Source organism: Saimiri boliviensis, chromosome X, assembly GCF_048565385.1.
Source record: "Saimiri boliviensis isolate mSaiBol1 chromosome X, mSaiBol1.pri, whole genome shotgun sequence".
NCBI lineage: Eukaryota > Metazoa > Chordata > Mammalia > Primates > Cebidae > Saimiri > Saimiri boliviensis.
In genome coordinates this window covers 53,422,551-53,440,550 of record NC_133470.1, presented here as the reverse complement: position 1 = coordinate 53,440,550, position 18,000 = coordinate 53,422,551, and the positions used below count along the sequence as shown (strand labels likewise).

The 18,000-nt window shown below is 42.4% G+C and overlaps 1 protein-coding gene across 13 annotated transcripts in view; it reads left to right on the top strand.

Moving 5' to 3' along the window:
- Positions 1-18,000, top strand: part of ARHGEF9 (Cdc42 guanine nucleotide exchange factor 9) — a 378,000-nt gene that overhangs the window by 262,259 nt on the left and 97,741 nt on the right. For 11 of the 13 annotated variants that reach the window (XM_074391854.1, XM_039475471.2, XM_010351684.3 and 8 more), the window contains one exon: positions 16,070-16,249. The exons of 1 other annotated variant lie outside the window; for it this stretch is intronic. In XM_074391854.1, the coding sequence (XP_074247955.1) occupies positions 16,070-16,249 (180 nt within the window). Of the gene's footprint in view, positions 1-4,652; positions 13,302-16,069; positions 16,250-18,000 lie in introns of those variants that run through there. One more of the 13 variants, XM_010351688.2, reaches the window with a different exon arrangement.

Here is an 18,000-nt window from a genome sequence, read left to right as displayed (position 1 = left end):
CTTTTAAGCCATTATTATATTCATTTTACAAATGGGGATGCTGAGGCTCAGAGAAAGGAGAAACAAGTCTGAGGTCACAGAATCTGAGGTAGTGGTGGATTCAGAACTAGAAGTCATGCCTTCAGATTCTAAACCCAATGCACTCTGGCCCTAGGCTGCCACCAATTAATTCCAGTGCTAAAGGAAGCTGCCAGAGGCTACTTAAGTAAATATATGTACAAACTTATATTTTTTCTCTGAAAAGCAGTACAGGGGCTCTCTGGGGCGCCACTTTGCCCAGCAATTTCCCTCTTTGCCCAAGAGAGACACACTGATTGACCCTTCATCCCTCCCACAGCAGCTCATGTCCCACTGTCTCCTGCATGTTGGAAGCAGTGAAGAATTGGAGATACTAGGCTGTTGTGAGAAGCAATCCTACTGCTGGTTTAAGCCACTTCAAGACAGACAATAGAAGAATTCCTGGAGGCACTTAATCCACCTTGGTCACCTCCACTCCCTCACAATTTCTTGGGTACCCCTGACCTGCCTAAGGGGTGGGCTGAAAGGGATCTGAGGAAATATGTTTGATTTCTGGAGGATTGTGTTAACAGTTGAGGGATAAGATTATGGAAATAATCCAAGAACCAAAGCTGAGTGTGTCTCTAGAGACCAGTTGGGCTGAATTTCACCTGGACTCAATGAGGACATTAAAACCCAGCTGGGCTTACTTTTTCTCTCTCAGTGTAATCTTCCTTTGTAGACCACAGATTCTTGTGCCCCATCAGATTTTCTGGAATCTTTCTAACTTGCTTATTTTTGCTATTCTGAGCCCCGAAGAAGGAAGGGGTAGATACATTGAGTGAAGTGGTGAGAGGAAAAAGATGGAGGAATCTGGTGAGCTCAGGCCTTGAGGGCTAGGCATTGGAGGAAAAGGCCTTGTGTCTTTTTTCATTTGTATTGGTGCTAATGCATTATTTTCCTATCTTCCACTGGTTGGCTGTGGGAGCCTAATCCAATCTGTTGTTATCTTCACTTTTGCTGCTTAAACCTGCAGAATGACTACAGTAGTCATTTTGAGGGATGTCTTCTGTGGTATAGGATACCAGGCATCCCCAAACTACGGCCCACTGAGGCCATTTATCCGGCCCCCCACCGCACTTCAGGAAGGGGCACCTCTTTCATTGGTGGTCAGTGAGAGGAGCACAGTATGTGGCGGCCCTCCAACGGTCTGAGGGACAGTGAACTGGCCCCCTGTGTAAAAAGTTTGGGGATGCCTGGGATAATCATTGGGGCAGGGAAGTGGGGTGGGGAAAATGCAGTGCTTTAGGAAAAATGGGGAGAGGCACTTTATTTACTTCAAATTTGAGAGCCCAGAGAGGTGAATAGAAAAAGGTTAGCTGGCACAAGAAGTAGCCATGCAGTTCCCTAATCTCTTTTGACCATAGATATCTCAGTTTTTAAATTTTATTTTTGGATAGGAAATATATTCACATGGTTCAAATTTCAAAAGGTCCAACAGAGTATACAGTGAAAAGTCTCCCTCCCACCCCTACCCTCTGCAGAGGCCACCAATGAGTCCTTCCAGAAAAATGTTCTATGGATGTATAAATAAGTATGAATATATTCTTCTTTCTCTTTTTATGGTAATATACTACACACATTGTTCTGTACCTTGCTATGCTTTGGATAGTCTTTGATAGTTCATTGGATTTCACCTTTTGGGGATATGAAGGTGTGCTGTGGAATATAGAGGTTAAGAGCACTGATTCTAGAGTGAAACTCTCTGGGTTCTGGCTCTATGACCTTCAACAAAACTTCATTTTTTTTTCTGAACTTTGGTTTCCTTATCTTTAAACTAGGGATCAAACAAGTTATTATGTGTAAAAACTTAGATTTGTCTCCAACACATAGTAAGCATTCAATGAATGTTAGCCATTTTTTATTATTAGGGAAAAAAACCCGCTGGACCACGTGTCAGTAGATCTAGGTTTTCTTCTGGCCTCTGTGCTCCTGGGATAGCTGGGTAACTTCCTTTGTTCAGGCCTTAGTTTCCTTACCTTTAAAATGGAACACTCATCCCCACTCTGCTTATCCCCAGGATTTCTGGGAGGATCCAGTGAGCTTATTAATATGAAGGCAACTTAGCAATTGTGATGTTCTGAACAGATGGAAGAAGTACTACTTAATATTCTCATTGACAATACTTTGGGTGGCTTGAACCCAGTGGTCTGAACTGGGTGGAAGAGGCAGTATTTTTCTTTTGCCAGTGGAACCCCAAAGCCATCCCTATACTGGAGTTGTATTTTGAGTGGGGGATAGCCCATGACAAAAATTTAAAATACTTAGGTTTTTTCTTCTGACCTTTTTTATTCTACCCCATCCCTCTCCTGATTTCCTTGTTTCTATTTTTTTTTTTTTTGCCACCCCAACCTTGTCATACCTGCTTTTAGAAGCAAAGCAGCAGCATATGTCAAAGATGACCTCAACTTTCCATTCAAAATAATTTAATACAACTGGCTCAGAGAGGAGCTGGATCTTCCCAAGTTAATACAGCAAGTCCGGGATCAAGCTAGACCTAGAGCCCATTCTTCCCATCCCAGTTTTTTCTACTGACATTTGCATTTTACTGTGAAATTGAATTTGGGATTCCTTAGCAAAAAACATCTGGTGGTGCGGAAGATTCTGAAAGTATCTTGACCATACTTCATACTGAAGTGTTCTTATCCCTTAATCTTCAGGGTCTGACCTATTTGGGACCCTGAGAAGGGAGGGAAAGGCATGTTCTGGTTGTAGTACTGAAGGATGATGTCTATAGAGCAGTGAGAGAGAAGAGCACCAGAAAATGTTGAAAACTAACCTCCAACATGAGGCTCAGGAAAAAAATACTAGTAGTTCTTTATATATTAAATTGTGACTCTCATTGTTATTTAAATAATTTCTATTTTTGTGGAGTTTTTTTTAAATAAAACACATTAATATTTAAATACTGGTATAGGGGTTTCTTATTATTTGCTGAGATAAGGTCTTGCTCTGTTGCTAGTCTGAAGTGCAGTGGCATGATCTCGGCCCACTGCAACCTCTGCCTACCAGGTTCAAGGGATTCTCCTGCCTTAGCCTCCCGAATAGTTGGGACTATGGGGCACATGCCACCACACCTGGGTAACTTTTTGTATTTATAGTAGAAACAATTTCACTATGTTGGCCAGGATGGTCTTGATCACTTGACCTAGTGATCCACCCACCTTGACCTTGCAAAGTGCTGGGATTACAGGAATGAGCCACCGTGCCCTGCTCTTGTTTTTTTTTTTTTTTTTTTTTTTTTAATAAATTGTGTGTGTGTATTTGAGGTTTACAACATGATGTTTTAATATATATAAACATATAAATAGTAAAATGGTTACTATATAGTGTGAAGCATATCTGTTATTTCACAGAGTTATTTTTTTATGACAAGAATAGCTAAATGTTTGTTTTTTGTTTTTGTTTTTGTTTTTTGAGATGGAGTTTCGCTCTGTTGCCCAGGCTGGAGTGCAGTGGCATGATCTCGGCTCACTGCAACCTCTGCCTCCCAGGTTCAAGTGATTCTTCTGCCTCAACCTTCTGAGTAGCTGGGACTACAGGCGTGTGCTACCACATCTGGCTAATTTTTGCATTTTTAGTAGAGACAGGTTTTCACCATATTGGCCAGGCTGGTCTTGAACTCCTAACCTCGTGATCTGCCTGCATCGGCCTCCCAAAGTGCTGGGATTACAGGTGTGAGCCATTGCACCTGGCCGTATTTTTGTTTTTAACATTAGAGGTATATGATCCAAAAACTATTGGCTACCATTCTTCTAAGACTGTAGGCTTGTTTTCTAGTCTTGATGGCTCTGCTGCTAACTAGCTTGATGCCTTAGGCAAATTTTCTCATGGGAGCCTTATTTTTCTTACCTGTAGGAAAGGGAGGACTGAACTAAGTGTTCTAACTGGTTACTTGGAAATCTCCAATTCTGACCACCTCTGAGTATAAGAATCCACTGCCTTTGGGGCTCTTGAGCCGAGACAGTTAAAGAGTTCAAGCCCTGGCTGTCACCTTACTAGATGCTTTGTCCTTCTCTCAGCTGCCTTGGTTTCTTTCCCTTCTCCACCCCCACCACTTTCACCTAGTGCAGACTGGCAGATGCTTCCTTACATAAGTTTGGTAAACCTACTTGACATTGTTTTGTTACAAGCACAACCACTTTTCCTGCAGACACAGACCTGGTGCCATCCCTCCTGAGCTCTGAGGGTGTGCCTGATTTTGCTTGTATTTTGTCCTCTCTGAGGACAAAAGGTTTAGTTGTTGTATCCCTCTGTCTAAGTCCTTGACAACAAGGTCTGAGGGGAAGCCAGCTTAGCCAGTTTGAGTTCCTTAGAGCCTGACCCAATGGCTGCTCACTGAATTCCTCTGCCATGTGCTCATCCAGGATTGGGCTAGACATTTTTAGGAGAACATACTCCATTCCTGAGCATAAAAGGCTTCTGACATGGACCAGAGGCATTGCTAGGTGCCTTGGCCTTTGCTGGATTTCTTTTCTCTCACTGTGAGCCAAAAGGCAGAGGGAAATCATTGTGCCACTGGAAACTATCCTCCACTTTTTGATGGGCTGTTTAAATGCAGATGTCCTCTCTGGGCTGTAAAAACTCCCTAGGAGATACTTACATTCTGTTTGGAAACAAATGCCAAGGTGGTTTCAGTTAATTGAAATATATTTATTTTTTCTGCTTCTTCTCTAGTTATAGGAACAGGTCACAGTGCTCCTAACTAAATGTTGTTCCTGTTCTTGCTGCTGTAAACCAGATGGACACATTTAAGGACATTAGGACCATTAGTTCCAACCTAACTCCTCCCCTGCTCCTCCCCCTACCTTCAGCTCTCCTTTTGCTACAAGATTTTAACACGACATCTGTCAAATGGATAAAAAATGATTTTCCCTTCTTCTCTCTGTCTTGCCCACCCACCCTCTGCCTGTGGTGTTGAGTATAGAACTATGTGTGTGGGAGGCATGGAGGACAGATTCTTTATGTAGTTCTAGCCCCCTCCTCCTACCTTCTGGAAACAGAGGAATCCCACCCCTGCCAAGAAAACTCCAAGGCTTGGCTTCAAGTCATAGTCCAGGAAAAGTTAAAGCTCCCAGGACTGGTGTTAAGTGAACTACATGAAGAAATTCAGGAGCCCAGATGCAGACCCTGAGATAGGTCTAGGTCACCTAAGGGATTTGTGGCTATTAGAGCATCCCTGCCTATTCCTTAGGCTTGCCCTGGTCATCTCCCATATCTCAGGGTAGTCAGGCAACAAAAGACTCCAGTGTGTGGCTGTAGCTTGGCATTCACACCACGTCCAAGAAGATGAGTATGACTCCCAGGGCAGGAACATTTTGGGTATATGATCCAAGCTGGCTCAACAGATGGGTGAAGGTCAGGGTAACCTCAAGCTTGAGATAGCATGTTCTGACTCAGCAACTCCTGGAGAGGGCATTGCTGAATCCGTTATTATTTTTACTAACCATTTGTCTCTTAGAATATCGGAGGTTGCCCTGGGGAGATTGAATACAGCTCTAGGAAATTGCTTCTGGATTATAGCACAGAGAGATACTGCTAGAACTTTTTGTTAGAACTAATGGTGGTTTCAGTGCCTGAAGACTGAGACAGGAATGGGGGTGGAACAGAGCAGAAGCATAGTCTCTCAAGACAGGCTGGGAGAAATCCTTTCAGACAGGTCGCCATAATTCTTCAGCCTGCCTGGAATCTGACACAAGAAGGATAAGCCTAGAGATGGAGTTCCAGAGATTCTAGTTTCTTCTGAGTGGCCCAGTGCAGTAAAGAAAGGGAAATTATTGTACTATAAACTCTCTGGTCCCAGAAAGATTAAGACAGTTGGTTTCAATTTGGCATGCAATTCAGAATGATTCGGGTTGCTTGTTATTAATAAATATGTTAGGGTAGTTCTGAGCAGGGGTATGTGGACCTCACAGTAAAAAACTCTGGTGTAATGGGTCAGAATTGCCTAAGTCAGGCCAAAATATCCCAGAATAACTTGACAGTAACTCCTGTTTCTAAGACATTTTGGAGATAAAAGTTAATGCTTATCAGATTGGGACCTGTTCTAGTATAGGACCTTCTCTAGCTGACATCATCTAGGTTGGCCATTCAGAAACATGTCTTCTCTCTGATCTGTGCACTTCTTGGCCCATTTGGCTGCATTTTCTTTAAAGGGGATCATTCTCTCAACAAGACCAAGTTCCTAACATGTGCCCTTTGAGGTAGCAGCTGGATCTCTCACTTCAGAAACTCCTAGGCCCGTTTGGTTGAGCTACTGGCTTGGGTTTCTTACCATCTATTGCTAAGGTCCAGACCAAGCAAGCAACAACCCTTATCTCATCTGTTGGGTCACCATTAAAGCTGAGATCACCTTTTAACTTCCTTTGGAAGAAATACAGGAAGAAGCTGTTCTTTGTTATTAGCCTAGAATAAATGAGAAAATACTCCAGATGACTCATGCCCTAAGTGGCTTCTCTGGGTTTCCCAAGATAAAGGGTCCTGGAAAGTGTGAATTGGCTTATGACCACTGTCCATATTGGCCTCTAGATCAGGTGGTCTGTCTTGCTCAAGGCTGACCCCTACCTAGGCTTACCTTTTGTGTCTTCCAGGTGTGGCTGAACGGTAGATCTTTGATTTTATTAAAGTGAAAACAGGATGGTGTAATGGGATATTGAAGGAAGCTGATGTCTAATGACTCACAAATCACACACCCAAATTAGGAAAAAAATGATTGTGTCATGAAAAGATATATTTATATACTTCCTTTCAGCACATTTAGAGTCATTATCACTTGAGTGCATTAATTATTCTGCTCAGAAATGAAATTATTATGGACAATAGCATTTGAAACTAGAAACAAGTGCGAAATGTTAAATCCTGAGGAGAAGAAAAAGCAACTCTTGGGATATTTTTATGTTCATAGTGGGATTTTTCTTACCTGGTATCTATCTCTGTTTCTTTCCTTGGTGATCATTGGGCACCTGTGCAGATCTTTAGCAAAAACTAGCCTGCCACAGAAGCCACCTGGCAATAAATCCTGGCAACAGTAGACTGGCATATAGGACAGCTGGGTATACATTATGTAAACAATTTCCTTGGTCCCATAGATTGTTCTGCCACCTGACAGAGATGCTTACTCTGTTGCCGTGTTCTGCCTCAGAGTTTGCTTGCTTTTAGAACTCAAGTCAGAAGTTTAGATAGAAGATAAAAATTGTTCATTGTGGATTAAGCTTATATTTTAGACCTATCATTCACAAGTGTACACTTGGGTTATTTGAAGAATAACAGTCTGGTTAATAACTTGAATCACTTTTCCAAATTTTCATTTTCTGCTTATCTTAGGTAGATAAGGTTACTGAAAGAGGCAAAGAGAGAGAAAGGATATAGCCTGAAGTCATCAGAGAAGGGATTAAGGAGTAGGTTGGCCAAGATCACACAGCTGGGAAGAAGCACCCTGGCTCCAGTGTCACTACACATAACCTTTGGCTAAGGATATGGCCAAATCAGAGGCACAGAGGTAGGATTGATGATTATTTTATTGGAGGTAGTAGCAGGCTATCGAGTGAAATGTGGAGCAGGCAGTAGGAAATGTGGGACTGGAGGTGAGTGACAGCTGATGTCATGAGAAGGACACAAGGGACTCATTTTGGCAAGAGTAATGGAAAGCCCCTGCCTAATTAGAGACAAAGGTTGGATCTAGAGATGAGGCTAGATTAAGGAGAGCTTTGAGAGAGTGGGGAATTACTGAAGCTTCTTGAGCTTGAGGAGTGGCACTACCAAAAATGCTTTAAGAAACACATCATTGAGGAGTAGCTTAAGGAAGAGTCAGACCTGTAGGGGCCAGGGAAGCCAGCTGGAGACAGTTTGAGCTAATGAGGACCAGGATAGGACAGTGGGAATGAAGAAAATGGTTGTATCTGAGAAAGATACATGAGGAAGAAAGAAATAGCAGGCCCAGAAGATTTTCCTTAAATGGGAAAAATTGAGAAGGAGGCGGAATGGGGAAATATGATGAATTTTGCATTTTATTGGAGGCAGTAGCAGGCCATCCAGTGAAATGTGGAGCAGGCAGTAGGAAAAATGGGACTGGAGGTGAGTGAGAAATGATGTCATAAGAAGGATGATTTATCTCAAGAACTAAGTGGAGAGAACAAAAAGCAAAGGTCTCTATTGACTTTTGAATGCAGCAGTCAAGGGTTTAACTGGGAAGCCCATTTCTCAATTTTCCCAGCCAGTCTGACTGTGTTGCCAGTAATGCTTGAGTGAGTTATCTTCAGGAAAAAAAAAAATTCTCTCTTTTTTTTTTTTTTTTTTTTTTTGAGCAGAAAGCAGTAAAAGCATCCTATCAAGCACAAAGAAGGGTGAGGAGAAATAAGCTGAAATAATGAAATCCCTGTCCTTTGCAGAGTAAATGTGAGCCTCGGTAGAATACTAGAGCTAGTAGGGACTTGGAACGTCATTTATATGGTTCCTGTCTGTCACTTGACAGATAAAAAAACGGAGACAGGCTGAGCATGGTGGCTCATGCCTGTAATCCCAGCACTTTGAGAGGCCAAGGCAGGTGGAAATCTTGAAGTCTGGAGTTTGAGACCAGCCTGGCCAACATGGTAAAACCCTGTCTGTACGAAAAATACAAAAAGTTAGCGGGGTGTGGTGGCAGGCGCCTGTAATCCCAGCTGCTCTGGAGGCTGAGGCAGGAGAATTGCTTGAACTTGGGAGGTGGAGGTTGCAGTGAGCCGAGATTGCGCCAGCTGGGCGACAGAGCAAGCCTCTGTCTCAAAAAGAAAAAGAAAAAGGAAAAAAAAACAAAAAACAAAAAAAAAAACACAAAACTGAGACAGGGAAAAAGAGTCCTCCAAGATCATTTGGTAAGTTACTGTCAAATTTCTTCCAGTAGCTAATCTGAGACTTTGCTGTAAACAATGGTACCTCGTAGCTATTGTTGGGGCAGCCTGAATCACACCTTTCCAGAAATAGAAAGGATGGTTATCCTTTAACACTTTGGGTAAAATAGCCAGAGTCTGTTTTCAAAGCTGTATTAAAAGGATATCTAGCTTTTTCAGCAGAGAACATAAAATCTCAGCTTGTTTTAGATATGCTTAAAGGAGCAAGGGAAAATAATTTGCTCTTGTCCAAGTTTAGCTGTTAAGGAGAAGGAGGACTTCTGAGAGGTTACGGGCAGACACCAAACTGAGAAGACCTCATAGGCAAACACTTGTCATGTCCCTCCTTTTCCTCCTATGAAGCTTCTTGGAAGGCAGTTAGTTCCAGCTTATCTACCTTCATGGCAATTGGCGTATTTGCTATTCCACACAACATACGAGGTTCATATTTTTAAACCTATTCTCCCTTCTGCTTATTATTATTAAAACACTAATATATCTGACAGCCACCAAGGCTGATAATTAAATATCTGTTTTGGGAATGGTGCTGTTGAACTAGAAGGGAAGAACAAGAAGCTTTAGACAAGTGACATGGCTCTAGAAAACTGGGTGACAGCCATAATCCCAAGTTTTTTCCTGTGTTAACATAGGCAGACATTGGGCATGCTCTTTACATGACCCAAAATACCCTTTTTCAGACATTTATCAACCACTGAGGAAGGCCTTGTATTTAAGCAGGGAATGCTGGAGGCAGGGAGCACAACATATGGTGTGGCCTGGGGAAATCTATGAAGAACGAGGCATCAGAAGAAGAAAGAGTAGAACCTACCCTAGGGAAAGTCCATTAGGGCAGTGGTTCTTCAAATGTGATTCCCAGACCAGCAGCATTGGTATCACCTAGGGATCTGTTTGAAATGCAGGTTCTCAAGCTACACTTCAAGCCTGCCAAATCAAGACTCAAGACCTATGCAGCCCAGCAACCTGTGTTTTAACAAGCCCTCTGAGGAAGTGAGAATCACTGCTGTAGGTCATTTACAGGGTGAGCTGGTCCCCCTCCCTGCATTTGACAGGTACCATGGGGGACTGGCAAATAGCAAAGCTATAGAATAAGGCCAACTGAAGATTGAAATCTGTTCCACCACCTACTGATTGGTTGACTGTGGGCTACTTGTTTTATCTCACGAGGTATCTTCAGTAAAAATGGAGATGTTAATGCTTACCTTGGAGAATTATAGAGATTGAAATCACCGAAGAAAGTCCTTTATCTAATTTGCAGCATATGTTTTCTACAAATGTAAACTTCTCTTGCTTCCTCCTTCCCTTTCTTCCTCTTTTACTTTCCTTCTATCTTTTCCATTCCTTCTTTTGTTCCCACTGAAAGGGTCCACTGGCCACCCCAAGTTCACTGCAAACACATGCCTTTTTTGGTCACAGAGACCAGCCTTAGAGCTTGGACTCCCTTTGCCTCTAGGCTATAGCAATCATATTTCCAGGTTAAAAACCAAGGCACATGGTAACAGCTGATAACAGATATATCTACTATGGGGATCAATGAGATAGAATATTTGACATTAGGATTGTCTTTGGAAATCTGGATACAAAGAAATAATATCCTATTCCATCTTTAAGCATAATGCAGGACTCTAACCTTCCCCATTCTCTTATTTATGCCCAAAAGTTTCTTTGATGTGGGAGTGGGAAACACTGTATGTCCCACTCACTTGTAAGTTTGAGCAAGAGCCACCCTGTATTTAGTGCTTCCTCTGAAATGTCCTGGGGATTGGGAATTATTTTCTTAGAAGCCACAGTACTGCTGTCTTAAGGCTTAGAGCTCTTTGAGTACCTTGCTAGAATAATACTGCTCCATCTTCTGGCTTTATAATAGGCTTGCAAGATGAAGGATAGTAACAGTTGGATTTTGGCAGGGAGAGGAATTATAAACCACTTTGGGAATAGAGAATATAATCCCTGCTATAGCTACTCCCAAATTGCCTTTTCTTGTTTTTCTTTTATAGCTCTGTACCATTTGGTAATGTTGATGAGCTCTTGCTGCTTGAAACTCTTGTCTTTTGACTTTTGAGAGATTATACTCCTTGGTATCCTAATGATGTGCTAACAGCGTCATTTAGTTTTATTTATGTAGCTCTTTTTCTGTTCCTTACCTCACATTCCATCTTTATTTATTTTTTTTTTTTACATTCCATCTTTAAACATAAATCTTATTTTCCCAAGGTTTCTGGCCTTCTTAGCACATTTTTCCAGGGCAAAGTCTTTGATTTTCACAATTTCTTCTGGGCGATTGATTCCCAAACCTGTATATCTATATACCCTAATCGCTCTTGAGTGTTACACCCATCTGTATGTCCTGCTGGCCACCCCCATATTTAACAGCTTAAAGAGGAAATTTGTCATCTCTTTGTAAAGCCAAGCCAACATTTCCTCCTAACTTATCCTTATCCTTTAATTGACGTTTGTACCCCAAAGTCAACTTTGACCTTCTTTTCTTCAAACTAGATTCAAGGTCCTCCAAACATGATTTTGCTCACCTTTTTAGCCATCACTTCCAACACTCCCCTTTCCCAACCCTACCCTGTCCAAACTCCACTACTTGTTTACCATCATATTTCCCAGAGTTTTTTGTCTCTGAGACTTTGCTTAATCTCATTTCTCTGCCTCAAATGCTCCTCCTTTTCCATCTGGTACCATCCCATCCATTCTTTAAGGGCTAGCTTCATTGCCACACAAAACCTTTCTAGAGCCCAATACCCCTGTATAATCTCTCCTTTCTCTGAAGTCTTGTACTAGGCCAGAAGATGCCACGCACTGTACATCCAGCATCTCAGTTCACCCTCTCTATAACTCTGCCTGTGACACAAGCATTATTACCCCATTTTGCAGATGAAAAAACTGAGGCCCAAGGTTGTATAGTTAGAAACTCGTCTTTGGCTTTTGTGAAATTGTACTCCTAGATGTCCTAACTACATGCTGATAATTAGATTTCAGTTTCCCTATCTGACTCCTCTTCTATTTTTCACCTCCTATTGTCATTGCTACTTTCTAAAGTAGTAAAGCCCAGAATTGAAGGTAGGTTTGCCTGCCCATAACCACCTTTGCATTCTGCTGGAAAGACATGCAGTGTTTGTACCTGGAAACCCTTTGTTCTTCAGATCAGAACTAAAGGTGAATCACAGTGAGCAGATCCCTGCACACAGTAGGAGCTCAATGAACGAATGTTGGATGGAAGATGGATGAGCAGAGCAAAGCAAGTTTAAATTAAAAAAATTGTAGCAAATTAAAAGTTAATTCTGTACACAAATGGGAGATTTGGAACCAATTTCCAGGTTAAGTTTAGTTAACATTTTAAAAACACCTCAGAAGTTGAGGGAGGAACATCCCTTTTCTCCTGTTTGTGTTTGTGAGGAGAGAACACTGGAGCCCCGCACAGCTGTTAGCCCCTTCTGGATTAGCATTCCTGTCACCTCCATGCACATACATGTCAGCTCTCAGTTCAGTGTTGTATAGCTTACAAAGCAGATGATAGAGTAATCATCCCCATTTTATAGGTGAAGGAACTGAGATCCAGAGGCAGCATAGTTTATAAGTTAAGAGCAGAGTCTCCAGAGTCAGACTGTTCCTGTATTGGAATAATGGCATCAGTAGCTATTGGCTGTGTGAACTTGGACAAATTATTTAACTTTTTGAGCTTCAGCTTCCTCATCTGTAAGATAGGAATAATAGTAGTTTTTTCTTAAAGGACTGCTGTGAGGCTTAAATGAGTTAATATAGATAATGCATTTAGAATAGTTCCTGACATGTAATAAGTGCTCTGTATTAGCTAACATCACAATTATCATTACACTTTTAGCTAGTAGTAGAACAAGGTTTTAATTTCAGATTATTTTTTCTATCTATCTTCTCTCTCTATGGTATTATGTTAGAAAAAAATCATTGGTCTAGGAGGCTGACCATTTGATGACTGTAGGCAAGTTACTTTTTTTTTTTTTTAAAGTAACACAAGTAACAATCAGGTTTAAACCTGATCTGTATAATGAGGGCATAAAGGTGATGATCTTTAAAATTCTGTTCAATTCTGACAGTCATTGATTCTAAGTAGGCCCTGACAGCAGGCTTGCAATTTGGTTAGTTGTTTTTGTGATAACTGGGTCCTGGATTGGCTTTGTCCAGGGTATAGGTGAGCCCTGTGACCTGAGGGACCAGGTATAGCAGGGGGACAAAAGTCAGCAAAATGCTTCTGAGAAAAGCCAAGCATGGAGTTCCTAAAAAGAAGACTGCAAAGTCAAAAAGTATAGAAGTGAAATCAGCCTGACCTGGGCCTGGGGGAACCTCAGAGAGCACCACAGATAGTGTCCTGAGCAGAAGGTTGGTAATTGATGCTGAGATACTCTTTGACCCTTGATAAAAAGCTATGGATATAGCTTCAAACCACAGGTCTTAATGTTGCTCTGTGTTGGGGCTGTATGTGCTTATTGAGTTCTAACAATGCCCACTTGGGACCCATCTTTTCCAGGAGAAGGGAGACTTCTCTATAAAAATGTACTTTAGTAGGCCAGTGACCAGCTATTCTTTTTCTCCATTGAGGCCAAAACAAGGAGAAATGACTTTTAGTACAATTGGAAGAAAGGAAGTTCAACATAAAAATGAATGTCCTCAGTGTCAGGGGCACCGATGATTAACAGTGGCTGTCTAAATCTCCTTCTTTAGGGTTCTTTAAGAATAGGAGCCAGGCCGGGCGTGGTGGCTCAAGCCTGTAATCCCAGCACTTTGGGAGGCTGAGGCGGGTGGATCACGAGGTCGAGAGATTGAGACCATCCTGGTCAACATGGTGAAACCCCGTCTCTACTAAAAATACAAAACATTAGCTGGGCATGGTGGCACGTGCCTGTAATCCCAGCTACTCAGGAGGCTGAGGCAGGAGAATTGCTTGAACCCAGGAGGCGGAGGTTGCGGTGAGCCGAGATCGTGCCATTGCACTCCAGCCTGGGTAACAAGAGCGAAACTCCGTCTCAAAAAAAAAAAAAAAGGAGCCAACTGGCTTATGATATCATAGATGGAGTTCAGTATAGATAATGAGTAGACATTGATAGTACAGTTTGATAAGCCTAAGAGCACACAAAGTTAGAAGACTCAGCTTCATATTGTATTACTTGTCTTATTGTCTGAAGGACCAGGTCACCTTTCTGAGCCTCAGTTTCCTTATCTTTAAAATATAGGTAATTGGCCAGGCACAGTTGCTCACTCACAGCACTTTGGGAGTCTGAGGCTGGTGGATCACTTGAGGTCAGGAGTTTGAGACCAACCTTGTCGACATGGAGAAACGCCCAACTTTACTAAAAGTACAAAAATAAGCTGGGAGTGGTGGCATGTGCCTGTAGTTTCAGCTACTTGGGAGGCTGAGGCACCAGAATCGCTTGAACCCAGGAGGTCGAGGTTGCAGTGAGCCAAGATTGTGCCACTGCACTCCAGCCTGGGCAACAGGGCAAAATTCTGTCTTAAAAAATAAAAATAAGTGAATGAATGAATTGATGAATGGATGGCAATAGTGAGGTCCAGTTTATTCCATAAGGATCAAATGATACAGATGTGAAAACACTTTGCAAAGAGTAAAGCATGAGGTATTTGAAAGGTGGTATTGTAAAAGGTCCTGCTGGAAATTGTTTCTGTATCCATCATGAGGAGCTCTCCCTATGCCTTACCTTCCGTGGAAGGCACAAAGACGAATCCTGAGCCATGGCAGATACATCAGGCAGGATCTGAACAGAACATGTTAACTTAAGTCAAATATCAGTATGTGTGTATGTGTGTGTGTTCATATGTGTTGTGTGTTTATTTTGAGACCCTAGGGTTATTCTGAGGCTAGCATGTTGGAGGGCAGATATATGAGAGAGGATGTATATGCCATAGACCATCTCTGTTTTCTCGAAGTTTGTTTTAGTTTTGGTCTTATGGAGCCATTATTGCCTTGAGGAAAGTAGGCTGATGGAAAAGCTGACTTCTAGAGGACTTGTTCAGAAATTCAGTGCTGGAGAGAGAATGCTTGAGCCTCTTTGCCAGACAGGCCATGTGTTCTCTATTCTGGAATCTATTACCCCAAATGCTGAGAAGACGGATGGCCCATACAAGCTGGAACAGTTCAGGGAAAAAGAACAAATAACACCGTGGTCAGGATGGTAGAGAGAGAGGCAGACTACCCCCCGCCCCCACCCCATCACTGTCAGTGTGCTTAGATGAGTTTCATAAATGTGTGTTTGCTCGCATGACAGTGGGATAGATGTCTGCCTGCTCTTGTGTGGAGCCCAGTCCTGCTAGCCACGAAGTCTAGTGAGCAGGGTTAGGGCCCATTCCATGCACAGGTCATTTCTTGCTGGGTCATCTCTAGCTCATCTGTTCACTACCTTGTTCAGTTTTGCCATCCATCAAATGCAGAAATCAGCCCAGACCTCTCCCCCTACTGTATCTCCCAGGATGGTTATACAAATTGCTGAGAGAATCTGTGTTACAGTTGAGTTTCTTGGGTGCAAGGCATCACAGAAAGCCACATTCTTTTCTACCTATGACCTCTCTGGATGGCATCATGTATGAGTGAGAGCAGGAGGCTGCAGGACTGGGGTCCATTATGTGTGAGGAATGTTATGGTCTGTTACCCCAGGGGGAGGGGGTTGGTGAGGTTAAATAATGTACCACCAACTCTCAATTGGTCAGTTCCAGGGAGGAGGAGGAAAGGGCAGGCGCACAGGGAATTGAAAGCAAATAAGCTTGAGTCTCATTTTAGCCGTTGATTTCAGCCTCTCCACCCATTCCAGACCAAGAGCTGCCTTGAAGCACCAAGGACAGATGGACTGGAGCTTTCTTTGTTCTCTCTAGGAGGAGTTCATGAGTAGGGATAAAAAGCATGAGGCATATGTAGTACGTATTCATATTCTGAGTCATTCCATGCACTGGCTAACAGAGAGTTGGCAGTATTGTTTGTCTTGTGGTCCATTGGAACGCGTGTTCCAGTGCCCTCCCCGTCACCTCTGTCACCACTTGAGTATATGAGTTTTTCTATAAGTAGTAAAGCTCTGTGGGTGGGGGAAGGGGTAAACAAGGTAGCTGTGTGGACTGAACACATTCTCATTTTGTCTCCTAAGCTGATCACTGGAGATTCCATCGTTAGTGCTGAGGCAGTATGGGATCACGTCACCATGGCCAACCGGGAGTTGGCATTTAAGGCTGGCGACGTCATCAAAGTCTTGGATGCTTCCAACAAGGATTGGTGGTGGGGCCAGATCGACGATGAGGAGGGATGGTTTCCTGCCAGCTTTGTGAGGGTGAGTGTCAGTCTTCACTCTCCTCTACTCTTTCCTTTGCTGCCTGTACCTGGCTTCCCCTTCACCAGCCTCTGTTCTCCTGTTCATTTTTCTCCTGGTGGCTTTCTCATATTTTATTCCTTTTTAAAAATTGTTTCATACCAAGAACCTGGATTTCCTTTAGTCTGTGCCCTTTTAATTTTTAGAGTTTTCCTTTGTCTCGTTTAACATCCCCACCTCCCACCTTTGTACTAATCACTTACCTTGTGTTGTTCTTGGTTTTCTCTTTTGGGGTTGGCCTCGTGGGTTTTTGAATAACTTTTTAACCCTATATTGCTGTGAACTTTTGTCTGTCTTATCTCTCTTTTTTTCTGCTTTCTTTTTCTCATCTTTTTTTTTTATCCTTTCTTCTTGTAGTTTCTTCCCATCTCCTTTTCTCTCTCACATGTTCTTTCTCCTTCTCTCCTTCCTGTCTACTTCTTTGCCTCTCATACCCCTGTGTATTGTCACTGGACTGTATTCAGATGTTAATGTAAGAGTGTAAGCTCCCTGCCCCCTAGGGGCTAGAGTTTACTGATACCAGATTTTGGTTTTTTTGAGAGTGAAAAAGGGGTTGGGATCTAAATGTGCTGGGGATGGGAAGCAAGCAGTATGCAAGGTCTTGTAAGCTTTTGCCTCTTTGATACTGTACCATGAAGAGCTTGACCCTTAGCAGAGAGGCTCTTGGGAGGACACTCTCATCAGTTTTTGCTTTTTCTGAGTCACTATAAAGGAAGTGATCCCAATGTGCTTATGCCCTCACAGTGCTGTGGGGGAAGAACATTGGTTAGGTTTCTCAGCTCTTATTCTTTCTTGGAATTTTGAGCTGGAATCAGTTATTTGACTATTTTGAGCTCCGATTTTTCTCATCTGCACAATGGTCTTGACAGTTCTTTAATGCCAGAGGATGTCACAGTGAATGAGGTAAAACATGTGAAAACTGCTTTGTGGCAAGACAAGTACTGAAGCCACATGAGGGTATGTTATACCATCCTTACTACAGCCTATCACATTTTGTTAGTTTCTCCTGTAAAATTAGGCTGAAGTCTTCTAGACCCCAAACAAAAGGTCAGAAGGGCTAGCGAGGGCTCCTAGAGGTTGAAGGGCCTCAAGATTAGAATTATGGCAATGTGACATAAAGGAAGGAGAAGGGTATTTGGAGTTAGAAAACTTGAGATACAGTTTTACTACCTTCTAGCTCTATAGCTTTTGGTAAGATTTTTAAGTTCCCTGAGCTCTGATTTTCTCATCTGAAAAATAGGGATAACCGACTTTTTATAAGGAATTAGATCATATATGCCAGTAAGATATCTAGCACAGTGCTAGACAGATGTTAGGAACTTAGCAAATGGTAACTTATTTTATGATTATCATCATAATTATAATAATCACTACCACCTTATTAGCTCCAAGAAGGTCCGTGTATCAAGGCTACCCTCGAGGTTGATAGAGACCTCCTTCCTCAAGGCTAAAAATCCAGAAAGCATTGTTACCTGGTTGGGACGGTTTAGGTGAGGGCACTGCCTAGAAGCAGAGGAATGGAAAAAGTGACCTCTCATACCCTCCTAACATGAAAATCCCCTAAAGAAATATTCAGTCTTTTTGTCTCTTCTGTCAGTCTGTAAATGCCATCTGTTTGCCAGTTCATCTTTGCTAGTTGATGAATCAGTCCCAGGGGTAGTCAGAACTTCAGGACTAATGTGAGACTCTGTACGCGTATAGCTGGGGTGTCT